The sequence below is a fragment of the Priapulus caudatus genome, unplaced genomic scaffold (genome assembly GCF_000485595.1).
Source record: "Priapulus caudatus unplaced genomic scaffold, Priapulus_caudatus-5.0.1 Scaffold177, whole genome shotgun sequence".
Taxonomy (NCBI): domain Eukaryota; kingdom Metazoa; phylum Priapulida; class Priapulimorpha; order Priapulimorphida; family Priapulidae; genus Priapulus; species Priapulus caudatus.
The window spans coordinates 21,142-43,388 of NW_014577238.1; the positions used below are offsets into that span (position 1 = coordinate 21,142).

The 22,247-nt window shown below is 39.3% G+C and overlaps 2 protein-coding genes across 2 annotated transcripts in view; one reads left to right on the top strand and one right to left on the bottom strand.

Annotated features, from left to right (window-relative positions):
* Positions 1 to 7,446: 7,446 nt before the first annotated feature.
* On the top strand, positions 7,447 to 14,159 carry LOC106806756 (glucose dehydrogenase [FAD, quinone]-like). The gene is made up of 8 exons (XM_014808815.1): positions 7,447 to 7,570; positions 7,713 to 7,834; positions 7,920 to 8,087; positions 8,425 to 8,578; positions 8,940 to 9,100; positions 9,384 to 9,564; positions 9,783 to 10,005; positions 13,500 to 14,159. The coding sequence occupies exons 2-8, from the start codon at positions 7,718 to 7,720 to the stop codon at positions 13,627 to 13,629; spliced, it is 1,134 nt and encodes a 377-aa protein (XP_014664301.1). The 5' UTR covers positions 7,447 to 7,570; positions 7,713 to 7,717; the 3' UTR covers positions 13,630 to 14,159.
* Positions 14,160 to 17,026: 2,867 nt separating this feature from the next.
* The window catches only part of LOC106806737, a gene marked incomplete in the record, with an annotated part of 14,410 nt that continues 9,189 nt past the window's right edge, over positions 17,027 to 22,247 (bottom strand). The window contains 1 exon segment of the mRNA XM_014808781.1: positions 17,027 to 17,708. Within this exon segment, the coding sequence (XP_014664267.1) occupies positions 17,634 to 17,708 (75 nt within the window).

Below are 22,247 nucleotides of genomic sequence, written 5' to 3' on the forward strand. Positions count from 1 at the left end.
TATAACTATCCAAGACTAAAGTTATGAATAGTAGTCGCCCGTGCCAGATTTGTTACCAGCTCGAGGGGGGTGTTAACCGTTATTACCCAGAGTTGCCTGAGCACGCGAAGGGGGGGGGGGGGGTCTGGGGTGAGCCCATGCCCCAATAAATTTTTAAAATTACACACCCCCTCAGATGCGCTTTTTCTGCGCGAGCAATATGCGGGGGATTCGTACTCCCTTGGACACCGCCCCTGCTACACGCCCCTCTGGGCGCGACGACAGGAGAGGGATCCAATCGACGATGCAGGCGGGAAGGTTGTCGGGAGGGGATTGGTGTTCATGCTTCATCTCCGCACGATGGGAGATGTTGCATATATTATTCTACACTGAAAATGGGTAGCGACCTGAGTGTTGATAATTTCTCTTGGCAAATTTAAAAACACACAATTTTTTTGCTTTTTGGTGGGGGGCGGAGGTGGGTTGTTCGAACCCGCCGAACCACCCTGGCCTACTGGACTCTCTTAGCTTAGATAAGTTATCACTATCCACATAATTTACTGCTCTTTGTCCTAATATATATTACAGGGCAAAGTCGGCCTCCTAAGAATCGTTTATTTACTTGGTCGTTTATAGAAAGTTACAGGTAGAGTATCCGTTCTGGCCAAACTTTACTGTAATGACGTTGCGAGGCGTTTTTTTTTCCAATTAGGCTTGGCATTTATATTGGTATTTGCAGTTATGTACGATACGGCTACAAGGACGAGCACTTTGATTCTTGTGGGGAAGATATGTTTGCGATTGACCGGGGATGGTAGTTATTATAGACGTTTTGACTTTCCCGTACTTCAAAAACACTCTGAAGACATAACAGTTTTTGTTAGAAATATTGTGATATGAATTGGTAGGTATACAAAAGCTAATCTTAGGGTGAGGCAAGTTAGGCTGTCTATTGCTGTTTGATGCTGCCATATTTTAGGCATCGAAATTCAGATACCATGCTTTAAAATATAAAGCACACCACATATTCTTACTGTCTGAGTTACAGGATCTGTTTTTCCACATACATACTCTAGAAAGACATCGTTAGACTTGTTATTTAGTTTTACCATGAAGACACACCCCACACCCGCACGACGCACGCAGCACACACACACGCACGCACGCCGCAATCTACGCTTACGGCACGCGGACGCGCTACTCACGCACGGCGCAAGACACACCCACCAGCACCCACACACACACAGCACACACAAGATCACACCACTACAATCACACACACAACACAACACACACAACATCACACACCTATATGATACGGTTTTCCATTTACAGACGTTTACAATGGATTCAGGTTTTCGCGATCCCATGCGGAAATCACCCTCTTCTACACAGAACTAGGCAGATATTTTTCTAAATGGCGGCAGCTATCAGAGAATTGGAAATATCAAACTTCGGATGATGTTAAGTGGAGAGAATCAGAGGAGAAAGATAACTCAATGAACGCAATCTATCAATAAATATATCAAGCTATTTGTCCATTCATGCAGACGAATTTATAACCAATGAAGTTGAACAATGGAAACTACTCCAGAATTGAAATGGAACGTATGGTTTAATTGTATATTGGTTTTTCTTCAACCTCCTGTGTTCATGAAATCAGCAAGCAAACACAAAGAAATGGGGAACACGGTTGGCAGCACAGCTGAACGCACTATCTGAGACACATCGATGCACAGGATCATATAGACTAGCCATCAATACTCACGTAACCAACACTAACGGGGTAACACCACTGCGCATTTGAACAAAGATAATAATATAGTTGAAATAGGAATAGTATGTTGTGAAATTCATGTACGTGGTTTTCAGAATAAATCTTGATGGGTAAGAGGCGACTAGGAAGTCACAGTCATTCACGTGTGCCCTGCGCAGAGATGTTCCATGTATGCAAGGGACCAGATCGCTTCCTCTGCGTGGGTAGCGATGGTTTCCGCAATCCTCATGGGTTGTCGTGGTGTGTGCGCAAGAGGATCCGCTTAGCATAATGCGTTTCAACTGTGACGTCAATTTACCCTTAGCTTGACTGAAATAGCTAATGACCATTTGACTGACAGTAATGATCACTAGTTCTGTCGTACCGCGTAGCGATTAACGTAAATGGCTATCCTATCATACTGTGCCTAGATTGTCATTTAGTTATATTCTATGGACTACTAATTAGTACTGATAACCTAATCTATTGAAAAATGACTGCTGAACATAGTGCCTTTAACATAACATGTATCCAAACTGAGCATAAACGCATGATGTACACGCGTTTCCTCTGAGAGACCTCTTTCCTACTGCGAGATCGCAATAGTACAGTTTTATAATTCGTAACAATATTCTTGATTCAAAAATCGTTCATGATTCAGTCTCAACTGAATTATACGGATATCAACATGTTGCTGAACTTGGAGCCGGGTCCGGGTACAACACCATACAGACCCCTGGCCTTCTGTATTTCTCCGCTAGAGTGTCTCTTGGCTAGGAACTTCTTCTATTCTGTCACACCTTATGCATGTTATGAACAGTTGGAAGTGACCACGATACCTCTAGTTTTATATCTCTGTTTGGAAAAAGTGTTTATAGTTCTCAAGTCCTCTCTTACTTGGAATCATCTTCGCCTAACAACACGCCAACAATTATCAACATCGCTGACTATAACACTATTTCACGTATAGGTGGTTCCATCTTAGTTTCCTTAGACGACATTAATATAGTAATACATACTTACATGATAGGTATGAAGTCAGTGATATAGTATAGTGATAGTATATCTGCTCAGAACTGACTATCTCTCTATGCTCTCCTGTGAAGTAAACACATTTTATCCATGGTGATCAAACATCATGTGGTCTGATCAAATAGTACTCTTAGAATTAGACTCCTCGACTTAACTATTATAACACTGACGTTGTTTATCTAGCATTACATGATGGATCTATAAAGCGTCTATCTACGTGATTCGTATTTTACGAATTTATATATTATGCGCGGTTTCTTTTTGGTTTACATACATAGAGATCCTATATGGCGGGCCATCAACATCTTGCTGTACACGTCGGGCGTTTCTCAAGACGGACAAAAGCTGCTGCTACCTTCTAATACTACGTGGCTATTTTATCCTGCACATTCCGTATCTTACTATGCATCCTGCCCATAGCGGACCTGGTACTCTTTGACACCGAATGACAGTTGACTTTACATACCACGATTCGGCCTTGACACAGAAACGTAGGGTTCCAAAATCATTACGCATTCGTATACACTCAAAATTCTGCCATTCTCCCTGTCTTTTACCAGCAGAGCATCTTAATGATCGATCGCGATGAATACTGAGAGTGAGATATTGCGCAGAACATTAATATAACTTGCGAGACTTAATCGCGACAAACGAGACTATAACGGATGACTGTCTGGCGTTAGATAGCGAGATGATATGTACTTGCGAGTTTTGAAATGCCTATTTGTCTCGATTGACACTCGAGGTACTTAGTGAACGGATATGGGAATTCTCACCGTCTGCCACATCCAAGTCGTCTTGCTCCGTTTACATAGTTTGATTAAGGTCTTTTCATTTTTCGAGCACAAGGCATCGTTCCTCATGACAAGGGTAGCATATCTTTCTTCCCCGCTAAGAGCCCTGTTGGAGATGATTTTCTGGTACTGAATTATCATGTATTGACGCTCACTCTGATCCACCTCTGGAGTATTGACCAATCCTCTCTTTGGTGACTCTGTGTCAGTCGGCTCGAGTCAGAGAGTAAGAATATTTCTAACTAGAATTTGAAACACGCGACACTCAAATGACTGCTTGTTCTAATTTCTGCATGAATGGTTGTCTTTATCTTACTTTAGTGTAAGTCTACTGTGTAGTAGTTTTATAATCTTACTTAGATTTTGAATTCGCAACGCGGCTTAAAATTTATATATTTGCATGAAGGGAAAGTTCCATGTTTCTTCACCTTCTCATGTCTTTCACGATATCTTCTTTAGCGGTATAAGCATCTCCGTCTGCCAGTTTGACTGGAACTCAAGCCAATTAAAAGCTATTCCGGCCGTTTAAAACTGCCGAGATCCGTCGTTTCAGGCTGTTGAGAAGCATGAATACAAATTCTGAACAAACTCTAGGGACCATGTGCGTGAGAACAGACATAACAGCGCCATATAATTCAACCGACAAGCGAGAACATGTAAGATGGCGCAGCTCCAATCAATTACCAATCGCAGTTGCTTGCATCCAAAACTAACAGGTTCACCACCATGTGAACAGATATTAAATTATAAAGATTTTAGCTAACCTATAAACTTTAGACCTAGGAATATTTAAACACAGATTATAGATAGTGCTGTAAATCAGATGCGATGCATTTGAGACCAGCTGTCGTAGCGCGCTATTGTTATGCCGTGCTATAAACCCTCACACCAGGGGTGCGTTTCCTTACTTTGCGCGGTGTAACGGCGGACGGACGATGGGGCCAGAGAGCGGCCAAGGCGCACATAGCGTGGGCGTCGTTATATAGCGTTCTGGTGTCGTAATATCGCAGACATCTCCTTTCGTTTCGAGTCGTTGTTCGCTTCGTGTTATGCCGTCGCCTAATGTCGCAAGATGAGTAGCCAAAATGATTGCGCCTGAGTGACGGTGGCGTTTGTTGTTGCAGCGGGGGATGAATTCAATACATAATCTGCTCTCCTCTAATGTTCCACAGGCTATCCCCGGCGATCTGGCCTGGGAGCCGCCGCATAATCGAACGCGGTCGGAGTTCGCCGATTTGTCAGGCGAACCCTTGTTACATTTTCTGCGTCGCCGTACCGCGTCGCGGCCAATCAGGTTGCTCGGCGGCCACCCTGGTCGAGCCGTCCGGTCGTGACGGAGGGTTTTACATTAATGATAAGTGTCAATGCTCACTGACTCAGCGCTCCCACCAAAAAACACCCACTGAGTGAGTAGAGAAGAAGTCGTGTCAGGAGGTTAGTATCCAGTTCCCAGCTTCCTTATTCGAATAAAGACTAATATAAGGGGCAAGCAGCGTTCAGTTACCACCAGTTCCTCGTTTCGATAAGGAACTAGTACTAGGCTAGCATCTATCAGCAGTTCAGTTCGAAATGCACCTTAGAATTAGGAATCCGCGTTAAACAGGGCAAACTAATTATCTACTAGGCTCTGACTTATTCGCCCAATCAATTAACCTTGGCAACATTTATATTAAATAGATTACCAGCTCGCATCCAGACTACTTATCCAGGCTGTCACCAGTTCGAAACCAATCACTACTTGCCAATAACTACTATGTTATGCCTGAGATACAATAGACTGATATGGCGAAATGGTAACTCGGGCATCAAAGGTCATATTGCCGCGCCACTCTGCAAATTGACTTTTAGTAAGAGACCTTTGAGGTAACCTGAATAACGGTAGCTGGGGCTTTTGTTTGGTGGTACTATAAATATAACTGTTGTACAAAGCTTTGACAATTATTTGTGTATATACCAGGTTTCATAGGGTCTAATGTCCCCAGAATGGTACTGACATCCGTGATAAACGCATACCCTGACTCGGGTAAGTAGAGTCGGTTGCGGGTGATACCGGGGAGGATACCATTAGGGTATACTATTTGAAGTTGAGATTAGGATGTTTAGGTTAAGATTGAGGGGGTTTTGGTTTAGGATTAGGCGGCTACAGGCAGTCTGGGTCCTTTCCTTTAGACTCAATCGTTAGATTGAGAGTATGCGAGGGTACCGGATCCCGGCATCTCTATATTAAAGATTTGTAGTTACCTGAGGGTTACGTTCCGAATATTACTGGGACCGTACCAGGTATTTGCTCTCCTGGCCGCGAATACTGGCCCCCGGGACAATAGACCCTCTCAGTTTAACTGAGAGCGACAGAAGGGAGTGGTTAATTTTGTTTCTGATATCTTATGGACTGTAGTGGGGTGTCAAACTAAAGTTATCAAATTTTTTTAACTCCAGTATAGTTGGCTTTTTTTTTTAGACAATAGTAACCTAGGTTTCGAATGTCGTAACTTGATGATAAGTTCAAGATGTTGCATTTAAACTGGGATCAGTTTTCGGTAACTGTTCTTTTGCTCATTTAGTTATTAGTTCCTTATTTCGAGTAAGGTAACTGGCATCACTATCTTTTTTAGTGGTACACTGGAGAGTAAACTGCGTTCTGAGCTAGTTACTAGTTTGCCTTCCACTCTCCCGAATAAACGAACTGGCGGAACTAGAGCGGGCTTTTCTACGTAGAAAGAACTACTAAAGTAACCTACCTAAGTAACTTTGTACATTAATTACTTGCTTACTACTGGTATGTGTATAACTACTTCTAATGTACACCAAGGTCTGTGCTTCACACATATACTCTCCATAATGCATCCTTCATCTATGCTCCACACCATTCTCGTTCTCACATCAAATGTGTTATAGAAACTGGATCATATCACACGTAAATACAATGTAGGTTTCGTATAGAACAGATGTTCTATGTATATTAATTTTTACGACAAAAAATACAAATGATTACGTATAAAACAACTCACAGATTATTGGGAAATAATCTGACAGCTAAATCTACGGTCTGGTGCAATCAGCACAATAAATATTTCCGTGACAATTTATCTTCATGATCAGATCCTAACAAATGTCCTAGTGATTTATAAATATGACAATAAGTTACGGACACAAAACATACAATGTACACGTATGCAATAATGACTCGATCTTTGTTTCTATGGAAACACAACATGGCACTTATAAAATTAAGTAAATATCATGTACTAAAATTAAAAGTATCAAAAATCTCTTGAAGCAACATGGAAAGTTAAATGACGTATATGTTTAAAGTGACTACAATATTTTACAATACAATAAGTTACAAAAAATAAAACAGCGCTTACATAACCCAATTCAGTATACATATAGATTTTTTCAACTTTTTCATCTATAAATATGAAGTGAGAAAATCTGCGTTTAATAATGATTATTCTAATGACTTCTCTGTAAGTCATTGTCAATGAACCCAAAATATTAATAAACCTAATAGGGTAAAATACTTTCTAGAAATTTCTGGCTTCTTTTATCGATAACGTTATATATCTGAGATTTGCACAATTAAAATTTAACAAATAAAACTGCAGTTAATGTTAAAAATGGAAGCAGAGTAGGCCTACAAACCTGACAATAAAAATCACCAAATAATTTTACCTCATCTGTTTAATCCCTTTTTCATGGAAAACTCATGTACCCTTTAACTGGTGTTTGTAAGCTCTCACACTCACACATATTAGTGTGGCTCAAGGGGTCGTTGTCGTAACAGGTACTACAGAAGTGTACCCTAACCCTAACACACACACACACACACACACACACACACACACACACACACACCTATATGTACGGTTTTCCGTTACAGGTTACCATGGGTCAGGTGGACCATGGGAAATCACCACCTCTTCATACACAGAACTGGCAGATATTTTTCTAAATGCGGCGCAGGAACTTGGATATAAACTTGGTGATGTTAATGGAGAGAATCAAGAGGGTAACTATGAACTATATCAATAAATAATAAAGTATTTTCCATTCATGAAAGAGAAATTTAGTAACCAAATGAAGTTGCAATTGAAACTACTCAGGAATGAAATGACGTATGGTTTAATTTGTTTTGGTTCTTCAAATCCCAGTTTTCATGAAATCGCAAGCAAACACAAAAGATGGAAAACGTTGGAGCACAGCTGAAGCATATCTGAGACCAGCCATGCACAGATCAAACCTAGACATAGCCATCAATACTCACGTAACCAAGGTAACACACTGACGATGAACAAAGATAACTAATATAGTCTGAAAATAGAGAACGTATTTGTGAAATTCATGTACGTGGTTTTCAGATAAACTTTGATGGTAAGAAGGCGACAGGAGTCACCTTCATTCACGGTGCTGAGAAGAAGACTGTTCATGTATCAAAGGAAGTGATTCTCTCTGCTGGTAGCATTGGTTCTCCGCACATCCTCATGTTGTCTGGTGTTGGGCCAAAGGATCACCTTACCAAGTTCAACGTACGATCACATTTACCTAGTTGAAATAATACCTAATGATATTTGACTGACAGTTAATGATCACTAGTTTGTTCGTACCGTACAGATAACGTAAATGCTATCATATCTACATGTGCCTAATTCGTCATTTAGTTATATTTATGACTACTAATTAACTATAACTAATATATTGAAAAATGACTGTGACACATAGTCTTTAACAATTAAAGTTCACAACTGAAGCACAAAGCAGATTTTCCTCTGAGAGACCTCACTTTCCTACTTGGAAATCAATAGTATCAGTTTATAATTCGTAACATATTCTGATTAAATCGTTCATGTTTCTACTGAATTTAAGATATCAACTGTTGCTGACTTGCCGGTCGGTCAACACCTACAGGAACACCCTGGCCTCATGTATCCAGAGTTCTGGCTAGAGAAACCTCTATCTGTCACCCTAGACATGATGAACAGTTGGAAGGCCAGCATACAGTATAACCTGTTTGGAAAAGGTTAGTTCAAGTCCCTTACCTGGAATCATCCGATAACACACGAACATATTAATCAACATCATGACTATACACATTTTCACGATAATAGGTGTTCATTTAGTTTCTTAGACGCATATATATATATATATATATATATATATATATATATATATATATATATATATCTTCAAACTACTATCCCTGCCTCCTTGAAAAAACATTTTACATCATGATAAAATCAGGAGTCTATCAATAGATTTGATAGACTCCTGATAAAATAACACTGACGTGGTTTAATGTAGCAAACATGAGGATCTATAAAAGCGTTATACGTGATGTATTTTACGTTTATATATAATGACGCGTTACGTTTAATTAATAGGTCCTATAGCCTATCAACTCTTCGACACTGTGGGCGTTCTCAAGACAAAAGCTGCTGACCCTAAACGTGGTCTACCTGACATTCAGATACAGCTCATGCCCATGGGACTTGGTTTTGACACCGATGAAGTTGTTTACAATACACTTGGCCTCGACAGAAACGTAGGTTTCCCAAAATCATAGCGATCGTATCCACTAAAACTCTGCATTCTCCTGTTTTTACCGAGCATTTACATGTCGAGGATGAATCTGAGGTGGATAATTGCGGCAAAATTAATATAAGTTCGAGATGGAAAGAGAACTATAACCCAGATGAATCTGCTAGATAGCAGATGATATGTACTGCAGTTTTGAAATGCACCTATTTCTCATGCCTGATACATATAGTGAAACGATGAATTCACCACGTCATGCCACACACAAGTCTGTTTGCCCGTTTACACAGTTTATAAAGGCCTACAATTTTTCCGAGCACAAGACTCGTCCAGTCATGACATGGGTTGCAATCCTTCTTCACCCGAAGAGTGTTGGAGAGATTCGGCTGCAATCATCAGACGCACTCGATCCACCGGAGATTGACCCAAACTACTTTGACGATGACTCTGATGTCAAGTCGCTAGTAGAGAGTAAAGACTACATTTCCCTTCTAGAAATTATGAAAAACACGCGAAATAATGCTGTTCATAATTTTGCTGAATGGTTGTCTATTATCTACTTTAGTTAAATCTACTTTATCTAGTTAAAATCTACTAGATTTGATAGACGCGGCTTAATTTATATATTGATGAAGGAAAGTTACATTGATTCATTCACTTCATCATGTCTTTCACGATCACTTCTTTAGGTATAAAGATCAGTCTGCAGTTTGCTGAGACTAAAGCATTAAAAGCTATCGGCGTTAAACTGCGAGATCAGATCGTTCCAGGCTGTGAGAAGCATGAATACAAATCTGACAACTACTGGGACTGTGCCGTGAGAACAGTAACAGCGACCATATATCACCCGACAGGAACATGTAAGATGGGAGCAATCAATGACCAAACTGCAGTTGTTGATCCACAACTCAGGTACGTGAACACGTATAAATATAAAGATTTTGCTACTATAACTTTAGACCTAGACATATTTAACACATTATAATAGATAGATCTGTAAATCCAGGATGCGATTGATTGACCCTGTGGTGTAGCCATATATGTTATGCCGTGCTTACAGAATGAAAGTGTCAATGACACTGTAGCTCACCACACAAAAAAACACAAATGAGTGAGTGAGAAGAAGTCGGGTCAGGGAAGTTAGCTTCCAGTTCCCAGTTCCTTATTTCGAATAAAGAACTAAGTAAATAGGCAAAGCGTTACGCAGTTCCCAGTCCTTATTCGAATAAGGAACTAGTAAGCTAGGCAGAGCGGCAAGTGTCCAGTTCCCAGTTCGAAAATGCAACATTGAATTGGGAACTGGTAACAAGGCAAAATAGTTACTAGTTGCTTATTCGGCCAAATTAACCCTTTGGCACACATTTATTTAATCAGTTACCAGTTCGATACCCAGCTACTTATTCAGTTACCAGTTCGAAACCAATACTATTGCCAATACTACTATGTTTGCTGAGTAAATAACTGGGTGGCGAACTGGTAACTGGGCATCAAAGGGTCAATTGGGCTCTGAATGACTTTTAGGACCTTTACAGGTAACTGAATAAGTAGCTGGGTGGCAAACTGGTAACTGCATGGGGTTCATAGGGTCTATGTCCCCCAGGGTACTGCGGAACGCACCCTGGGTAGTAGGTACGGTTCGGTATACCGGAACGTACCCTGGTAACTATTTGATATGGTTAGGGTTAGGGTTAAGATTAGGGTTAGGGTTAGGATTAGGGAGTAGGCGTTGGCGACTCCCTAGACTCGTTAGTGAGTAGCGAGGTACGGTCCGGCATATTAGATAGTACCGTACGTCCGCGTATAGCTGGACCGTACCCAGGGTATGTTCCGGCAGTACCCTGGGGGACATAGACCCTCTCAGTGTAACTGGGCGACAAAGGTTATTTTTGGTTCTGAATACTCTAGGACCTGTAAAGGCCAACAAGATCATTAACACATAGGCGAATAAGTAACTAGGTTTCGAACTGGTAACTGCATGCATAATTCAATGTTGCATTTTAAACTGGAAGTGGTAACTGGCTTTGCATAGTTACTAGTTCCTTATTCGAATAAGGAACTGGGAACTGGTAACTGGTAACTGTAACTGCTTTGCCTAGTTACTAGTTCCTTATTCGAATCAAAGAACTGGAACTGGGAACTGGGAGCTAACTTCCTGAGTGGAAGAAGTCAGTTTAATTGAGCAACCATCGACGTACATTATAGAAACGAGAGTATTATAGGGAGAATCCCTATATACTCTTGATAATTATGTGTACGTATATATGATCGCGTATAACGCGGGCGCTATAACCGCACCTCAATTTGAATCGGGTAACCAAGTATTGCGCCTAGTTCAGGTATAAACCGCACTTAAATCGAGGTAATCTCACCAGATATGTGTGGTGCAATTGTGAACGATAATGGGTGAAAATTGACAAAATTAGCATGATCATGTTACATGTCACACACGTCTAGGCAAACACATTTAGGCAAACACGATTTATGCATTTATTTAATGAACGTTAGATCACCCATTATCGCCCCCGGCGAGTGACAAGACTCAGCAACGATCGATGAACAAATTTCCCCGTCACGGTATGGCGCCCTTATAAACCGCAGAGCAATACAGGGTTGAAATCTGAGGCCAAATTTGCGGTATTACGCGATCATTTATGTGAAAATTATTTTTTATGTGAAAATAAATGTTTGGATGTGAAAGTCTGAATGTGGGCGAGTGATGGCGTTACAGTAAATGACGCCATTGAATATTTTATATAATATCAGATTTAGGCACTGCTAAAAGCGGAGCTCCGATGTGTAACGTGTAATGATTGAGAGATACGCTTATTCCACGTAGCTGCTATATACCACGTGACAATGGTGTTCCCTGCCCATAACACAACTTTTGTCAAAGGTTAATTGGTTGCATGAAGTGTTTACTTCGTACGAGTTTTTCAAGGCGGTAGCACACGTGCCATCTGTATATCGGCAATAATAGTTTATAAAACCAAAATGAATCACAATCTGTGCGGTAGATGGCGCTACTACCCGCTTTGATGTTTCTTAGCGATGGCGTTCGAAATAAATAGGTTATGCTGCGTTCGCCGACATGTTTGTAAAACTTTACTCTAATATAGACGTTTTATCGGCAGGGTGGAGAGGAAATACCAATTTTGCATTAAAGATATTGTCAATGAAATCTTGTAAAAGAACCAGCCGAGTCTGACACCACACAGACTGTTTGTTATCTGCGTGTCAATATAATATGCTATAATTGCCAAAACCTACCTAATTTGCATAAAAAAATATGCCCTTATTCATTCACATACCAAAAATGAGCAAAATCCGTTGAACCTGAACTGACTAATGGCAATTCCCTTTTGCCAAAAATTGCCGTGGCTCGAAAGTACGTTGACTGGCGTGCTCCAAAATAGGACGTTCAATATGGGAGCAAGCAGTAATAACTATACCCAATTTCAAATATGTGGGTAAACGTTCCTGAGTTATCGTTGACCGTAGCCAAATGTTGACGGACGGACGGACGGACGTACGACGGACGACGACCCATGGCAATAGCTCATCTTGACGATGTCAAGGTGAGGTAAAAATCAGAAATGCACGCCATATGAAATGAATTCATTGTGCCCACAGCCTTGGCAAGGCAGCAAGAGTTTAGGGGGAACATTTCCTGGAGCCGGGGCGTGCACATAATATTGAGGGAGATAATATTGCAGACTCAAGACCCTCACCCTCAAATATCTACAGGGTGGTAACAGACACAAGACCACGCGATAGACTGATGCAAAAAAATATAGCGCAGGGATATACGCACCTGACTGAAGATTCATCACACAGACAATAGGATATTCATCAGCACCTATACCTAGACCGAATAATTCTGTCCCATATAACCTTTTTTATATTTTGGTGAGGGTTATCCCCAATAACCCTCACCAAAATATGAAAAAGTTTATATGGGACAGAATCATTCGGTCTACACCTATACCCAGCCCAAACACCGTCTACAGCAAAATCAGCAGTCCGAATTAAAACTATAATAGTGCAGTCAGAATACCTTTACACGGTTCACCATACAGGTCATCAGAACGCGTACGATACAATTAAGGATATAAATAAATAGCCGTACATTATCATGAATATATATAATATATATATATATATATATATATATATATATATTCATGATATTGCATCACATTATGTGGTAACATTAAATGAAACTGCAGGCTCTGTGAAACTGTCGATATCTGTCGAAACTTCGACACATTACTTTTTACGCCTCGTTAAATAGGCGTCACGTGACCGTCTGAATCTTTGAATTTTTTTGCGAAACTTTTGTCATATCACTTGAGTCATATTAAAATACATCAGTTGTTTTCATTGATATGAACTCTCGCACATTACAGGGTTCGTGGAGTCCGTGGTCTGAGAGTGGCTGATGCTTCTATAATGCCGGAGATTGTATCAGCTAACACCCAGGCCACTACAGTCATGGTTGCAGAGAAGGCAGCTGACATGATACTATCAGGAGCATGATCGGCTACACACTACAGAGGGCAAAATGTGGTTATTTCTACGTAGAAAGAACTACTAAAGTAACCTACCTAAGTAACTTTGTACATTAATTACTTGCTTACTACTGTATGTGTATAACTACTTCTAATGTACACCAAGTCTGTGCTTCACACATATACTCTCCATAATGCATCCTTCATCTATGCTCCACACCATTCCCGTTCTCACATCAAATGTGTTATAGAAACTGGATCATACCACACGTAAATACAACGTAGGTTTCGTATAGAACAGATGTTCTATGTATATTAATTTTTACGATAAAAAATACAACTGATTACGTATAAAACAACTTACAGATTATTGGGAAATCTTGAAGCGACGTGGAAAGTTAAATAACGTACGTATATGTTTAAAGTGACTATAATATTTTACAGTACATTAAGTTACAAAAAATAAAACCTAGCGCTTACATAACCCAATTCAGTATACATATAGATTTTTTCAACTTTTTCATCTATAAATATGAGAGTGAGAAAATCTGCGTTTAATAATGATATTCTAATGACTTCTTGTAAGTCATTGTCATGAACCAAATATTAATAAACCTAATAGGGTAAATACTTCTAGAAATTTCTGGCTTCTTTTATCGATAACGTTATATATCTGAGATTTGCACATTAAAATTTAACAAATAAAACTGCAGTTAATGTTAAAAATGGAAGCAGAGTAGGCCTACAAACATGACAATAAAAATCACCAAATAATTACCTCATCTTTTAATCCTTTTTCATGGAAAACTCATACTGTACCCTTTAATGGTGTTTGTAAGCTCTCACACTCACACATATTAGTGTGGCTCAAGGGGTCGTTGTCGTAACAGGTACTACAGAAGTGTACCCTAACCCTAACACTAACCCTAACTCTAACCCTAACCCTAAACATACCTCATATAAAAATATAAACATAATACTAAACAACCTAAAACTACCTCGGGTACATATCTGTAGTACCTGTTACGACAACGACCCTTCGTGCATTAGTGTGGCACTGTTTAATATCAATATACACTTACACCGTACCATGTCCACTCATATATGTTGCTAGACTTACTTATGAAGCACTTTTGACTTTGAGATTAAACTTTTAAAATTATTGATACAGAGGACTGAAAATAGGTCTCTGCAATAAACCTAAAGATATAGACATAGAAGAAGTAGAAGAAGAAAAAGAAAAAGAGACAGAAGAAGATGAAGAAGGAGGATGAGAAAAAAAGAAAAAAAAGTCAGTGCTGCAGGGTATTTTTGAACTTGGTCGTGATTTTGACAGTGCACTGTAACTAATGCTCTCGTCAATGCATCGGACATGTGCCGGTGCGTGTCGGGAAAAATCTGCTGCTGGTGCACGCATACCCTGGAAGTAAAGATAGTACTATACTCGTAATAGGGTACATAAACTTCTTACACAGGCTTCACTGTGAATGCATTGGTATTTCTAAAGAAGAGGCTCAATCTCTACCTGCTTTTCACTGTCCACGTGTGTTATAATAATTATAATTAAACCTGAAATGAATGTATTATCACCATAGTGGCTGTAACTCCTGATAAGGTTGGAATTTTTCAATTCTGTAAACTGTGTAACGTTTCTCATGCCATGAGCCACAGGCACTTGAAACACTTCAATAATAAAATTATGGTAAATAAATTATACACAAAATGTATTTACTATCAAAATCTTAATAATGATAGATCTATGCTCTTTTGCCTATTATTGGTAAGTGTCACATAACTGTAGTCCAAATGCTTCTCTGCAACACACAATTTCACTGCACACACTGTGCATGAACTCACAGAAAGATAGCTTCATTCACAATAAGTGATGTGTGTGCATGCGGTGAAATTATGTGTTGCAGAGGTAATAATAGTATTGGTATCAAGAGCTAATAATACCTATTATGTATTATTAGCTCTTGTTGGTATTAATATCGATTTGCATTGATGCTTGAGTGGAACGTTTCAATAATAAAAAACGACGGTAAATAAACACAAAATGTATTTACTACCAATGTTTCTCTACTCTCTTAAATTTTGCCTATTATTACCGATAATTTCCTGTAAATGCCGTTCGAATGTTCCTCTGCAACACACAGGTACACCGCACGCACGCCGCTGTGCACAAATAACAAAATTAGTTTTTCGAAATTACAAACAAAATTAGGAAGAACATTATAAACTCTATAATTTTGTTGTTTATGCACAGCGGCGTGCGTGCGTGCGTGTTGTGGAGGTTGTAGCCAGGTGAATCTGTTCAATCGGAACTATATTCAAAAACTATTAGGAACACAAGTATTACGCGTGAATATTACAAGTTACACATTTATATTCTGAACAATGCCGGTTGCATTTATTATGTGTTATATTTGGCAAGAAATCAAGTTAACATGAGTAAAGCTTGCGATCGTAGTTGAAATGTTGTTTTAACTTAAACTGTTTGCCTACTAAATAAGGAACATTTTGACATATAGTAAACTCATGCAGACTAAATAATTTATGAAATATTGATAATTTAATATACTAGTGGAAGGCAAATTTGCACTATTTTTACCTATTTGATCGTTTCAATGTTATTTTTTACAATTTAAAGATATCTATATTCAGTAAATTGCTGCTATCAGTATACCAATGTATGAATAGAACTACTTATGCGAATCATTTGACCTAAGTTTGGACTTAGTTGCGTAAATATTGTTGAAGGTATAGACAAAAACCGTAGACTGGCATAATGCAATACCCGCTCAACTGCCAGGGCGTGCTGTGTGCCACCAGGTGGTGCTGTTCAATTACTATTATATCAGAAACAGTAACACGTGTAGTACACGTGTGCAAACTTACACAATTCTACTCAAAAGTGCAGAATTTCTATGTGCCAATTTATACGTGATTATCCGCTGGTCTATATTAACCAAATGATACAAATTGTACAATTAAATAAATTGCCTATCATTTCAATATACAGACATGTAGACTTTACTTAAATATTCCATTAATTGAAGCCGTAATTAGCCGTAATTGCTCGTAATTACTAATTAGCCATTAGTAGCTGTCAGAATGCAGTTCGCATTTAAACTGACTACGTCACCAACTTTTTATGGTGTATATTTGTAAAAATTTTGTTGCAATTTTGTTGCATTAAAAGTAAGTACTAATGGGACTAAATGTATCGTCAAATTCTTACCTGATAAGATTGTTTCTCAACTAGTTAAAAATCCAAAAACTCTGGACGATCTGATATATTGATCACAACGTTAATTGCTTGCTATGGGCTATATGTATGAGTCACGAGTGTTTGTTCACATCGGACAGAATAGGAAGTATAATGCAGCAATTTAATCATAAAAAAGTGAACAGAATCACTTACATTTTGTGAAAAAATGGACACAATTTTTCAATTTTACTATTTACGGTGATGCAATCACTTTAACAATGGCAACATGCATGAGAATAGTATATACTTCAGCACTAGTCCTATAACGTGTAACGCGCGCTACGTCAGCAATGTACAGAATAAGATAAAGATTCAATATTTTCGATATTATTACTTTTTGCTGCCCTAATATATCTGTAGATCTTTTGCAGAGTTATTTCCTACAGAACTATGATAAGCAGTGACATAATCGATATCTTTCATAAGTTATCTTCCTATTTTACTTCTGCTAATATGTATATGTAATGTATGGCGTAGGAGATTACATATGTACAGAATAAGATCCTTACTCTCTAGGGCATAGATACCCCTTTCTGCGTGGACAGCAGCTACTTCATTATCAATAAAAATAAAAACTTACTCGTTTCTTTCAAAAGAAACAAAAAATTATAGTTCTCATGCATCAGTATGAGAAATTAAAACCGGGCGTATTTTACTGTAAGCGAGTAGGACTACGCCGATGCTGCGAACACACGCGCTCTATGTTTACATCTTGGGGATTAGTCTGAATACATCAGTTCATTTAGGATGAATAATATCTATCAGACTTTGATAGTTCTCATCAGATATTGTGCCAGGCGCGCGTTTCTATCACGTCCGGAGACCATGTCAGCGACCTACAGGAAACAGACACATAGAAACCAATGAGTTCCTCAACCGACCAAACAGCTATCTATATACGTGTCGTATGTATAATCACAGGCACTTGGAACATCTCAAATCTCAATAAAAAAATAATGGAAAATAAACACAAAATGTATTTGCTACCAGTCTCAATGTTTCTCTACTCTTTCGCCTGTTGTTGCCGATAACTTCCTGTAAACGCCGTTCAAATGCTCCTCTGCAACACACAAGTACACACGCACGCACGCCACTGTGCACAAACAACAAGAAAAAAGAGTTATTAGATAGTACCAGGGTACGTTCCGGTATACTGGACCGTACCCAGGGTATGTTCCGGCAGTACCCTGGGGGACATAGACCCTCTCAGTGTAACTGGGCGACAAAGGGTTAATTTTGGTTCTGAATAACTCTTAGGACCTTGTAAAGGGCCAAACAAGATCATTTAACAGCATAGGCGAATAAGTAACTAGGTTTCGAACTGGTAACTGCATGCATAAGTTCAATGTTGCATTTTAAACTGGGAAGTGGTAACTGCTTTGCATAGTTACTAGTTCCTTATTCGAATAAGGAACTGGGAACTGGTAACTGGTAACTGGTAACTGCTTTGCCTAGTTACTAGTTCCTTATTCGAATAAAGAACTGGGAACTGGGAACTGGGAGCTAACTTCCCTGAGTGGAAGAAGTCAGTTTTAATTGAGCAACCATCGACGTACATTATAGAAACGAAGAGTATATATGGGAGAACTCCCATTATATACTCTTGATAATTATGTGTACCGTATATATGATCGCGTAATAACCGCGGGCGCCTATAAGCCGCACCTCAATTTGAATCGGGTAACCAAGTATTGCGCCTAGTTCAGGTATAAACCGCACTTAAATCGAGGTAATCTCACCAGAAAATGTGTGGTGCAATTGTGAACGATAATGGGTGAAAATTGACAAAATTAGCATGATCATGTTACATGTCAACACACGTCTAGGCAAACACATTTAGGCAAACACGATTTATGCATTTATTTAATGAACGTTAGATTCACCCATTATCGCCCCCGCGAGTGACAAGACTCAGCAACGATCGATGAACAAATATTTCCCCTCACGGTATGGCGCCCTTATAAACCGCAGAGCAAATACAGGGTTGAAATCTGAGGCCAAATTTGCGGGTATTACGCGATCATTTATGTGAAAATTATTTTTTATGTGAAAATAAATGTTTGAGATGTGAAAGTCTGAGATGTGGGCGAGTGATGGCGTTACACGTAAATGATCGCCATTGAATATTTTTATAATATTCAGATTTAGGCACTGCTAAAAGCGGAGCTCCCGATGTGTAACGTGTAAGATTGAGAGGATACGCTTATTCCACGTAGCTGCTATATACCACGTGACAATGGTGTTTCCCTGCCCATAACACAACTTTTGTCAAAGGTTAATTGGTTGCATGGAAGTGTTTACTTCGTACGAGTTTTTCAAGGCGGTAGCACACGGTTGCCATCTGTATATCGCAATAATAATTTATAAACCAAAATAAATCACAATTTGTGACGGTAGATGGTGCTATACCCGCTTTGATGTTTCTTAGCGATGGCGTTCGAAATAAATAGGTTATGCTGCGTTCCGACATGTTTTGTAAAACTTTACTCTAATATAGATATTTTATCGGCAGGGTGGAGAGGAAATAGTATTAATACCAATTTTGCATTAAAGATATTGTCAATGAAATCTTGTAAAACGAACCAGACGAGTGTGACACCACAGACTGTTATCTGTGTGTCTATATAATATGCTATATAATTGCCAAAACCTACCTAATTTGCATAAAAAAAATTTAAATATCAAAACCCCTGTAATACGTTTTAGGGCCAGCCCTTATTCATTCACATACCAGTCAGTTCAGGTTCAACGGATTTTGCTCATTTTTGAATACGACACGGTTTCACACAGTTTTCCCAAATGTTTGCATTTGCAAATGTTGCATTGCTATTCGCTAAAAAACAAGTTTGGAGAGTATAGTGGTTTTGTGAGTGAATATTTTCGTCCGTGCATGTCCAATTAAATTGGTCAGTGTTTTTGCAATTTGAATTGCAAATTGAAGCTTTTACGAGCACAAGTGACGAGTGAGTGTATATCCCAAACAAGATTTCACTGCAGGAAATCTAACACACAGATTCTATCCAATTCATATAGCCAGACTCCATTTACATTATATTTCACGTTAACGTTTTGTGATTATTGTTGAAGCAGGCTCGCATCGTAAAGACAACAGTTGTTCACATAACAAGATTCTTTTATTACGTTGTATTCAGGATATCAGGGATGTATAGACTGTTCGAAGTTAAAACAGTTAATAATTAACATAGACTGTTCTCTAGAGAATAATACAGAACCTGGTACCGATACCTACCTAAACTCTAGAGCAGTGGTTCTTAACCTTTTTAGAGGCGCCGAACCCTAACGAAACCCACTGCTCACTCGCCGATCCTCTCAAATTTGACAAAAACAAATCAATTTTAATTAATCCAAAAATAAAACATATTGCATCAACATTCAAGACTATATTTGGAAAGCGTGCAAAGAATGAACAAAAAATACAAATTATAGCAAATTATAGAAAAATTTTAATGCGTTTCGGAGAACCTCCGCCGAACCCCTGAGACTGGCTCACCGAACCCCTGGGGTTCGGCCGAACCCAGGTTAAGAACCACTGCTCTAGAGTATATAGTGCAGATCTCATCGTATGGTTAGGTGGATGTGTAGTTAAATGCTTAATTACTGTAACAGTTATCCATTACACAGCAACATCAGCTCAAAAACTCCTCGTAACTATTCCTAATTGGCCTTTTCATGTTAAAATTTCCTTTTCAGATATCACGAAATATGGCTCGCGATTCCCCCCATAAAAGCCCGAGCCAATTCCAACCTCTTAACACGAGGATTTTCATGAATTTTCATGATCCGCTTCGCTTGCCCATTAACGTGTGGTCATAATTGGCGAGTGCAGCTGCTTGTGGGTTGGTATGAGCATGTTGGGGTGGTCCTAATGAGTACATGCTAGTTGGATTAATGCTAGTTTATATAAGCCGTCGGTGAAAGATCGTCTTGCAGAGGTGTCCGTCTGCAATTCTCACTCCATTGGGTGTGTGGCAACTAATCCTGCCTGAAATCGAGTGAACAACTTTCACGTATTCAATTTTTATTCGCACCCAAAATTCTCACTCAATTGGGTGTGTAATATGTAACTAACCCTGCCTGCAATCGAGTGAAAAAACTCCGTTTTTTTATTTAAATTTCGATAATGAACTTGAATAGTTTAACTTTTATACGTCATTAGAAAGCACGTGCGCGCAACAGCGTGAAAGCGAAACAGATAGCAGAACTTTGCCGATTTTTACGCTCTCGTCAGTCAAATCGTGATATGTAGCAGAGGCAACCGTGTGGAACCGTGTGGGCTCCTCGGTTTGATTTACGATGTTACACCTATGGTTACACAAACAATTTCTGTCGTGCTTCCACGCATCTGTCGATCAGCTTTTGCTCATGTGTCATTGTACACTGCTTTGCTTGGGAGTTAGAGTTGATAGTATATGACGGTGTTGTCCTAATATAATGCTAACTGCAGTGACATTGTAATGATTTATGGCGAGGATAACTATTAAGAAAATCAGAAAAATCGACATTTCTGAACACATTCATCACACGATGCGGTTTCACGAGAAATCATCGAGTTAATGTTGTATAGAGCAACGCCATGTGCAATACTGGCTACAGAGCTAAACCGTACTGTTCAGAAAGCGTGCATGTGTGTGCGTGCGTATATGAGTGTGTGCATATATGTGTGTTTGTGTGTGTGTGCGTCCATATATGCGTGTGAGTCTGTTGTTGTGAACGTCTTGAGTATGTTTTGTGTGCACGTGTGTGTGTCCGTGCGTGTGCGCGTGCACGCGCATGTGTGTGTGTGTGCGTGCGTGCGTGCGTGCGTGCATGCGTATGTGTGTGCTTTCCATTACAGCGTTTCCACCGGAACCTTGAGCTGTCAGTTTCTGTCGCACAAAAACTCAAAAACTCAGCCGCTTAAGTTTACGCTGTCATCACTTGATAAGATGATTATATCTAGATGTTAGATTGGTTGGTTTTTAGCTCACCTTGACATCGGCAAGATGAGCTATTACCATGGGTCGTCGTCCGTCGTACGTCCGTCCGGCCTTCCGTCAACATTTGGCTACGGTCAACGATGACTTAGGAACCGTTTGACCCACGTTTGAAATTGGGTATAGTTGCTACTGCTATGGGAGAGGTTTGAATGTCCTATTTTGGAGCAGTCGCCAGTCGACGTACTTACGAGCCACGGCAATTTTTTGGCAAAAATGGAAATTGCCATTTTAAAGAACTTTTTGAAGAACACATACGATTTTCATGTAAACTGATGCAGATGGTGTCATATGATTAAGGGAGAATCCGAGACGCAAACAAGGTAAAGTTTGAATATATTTATTCACATATTGATAGAATATTTACAAGTTGAAAACTAT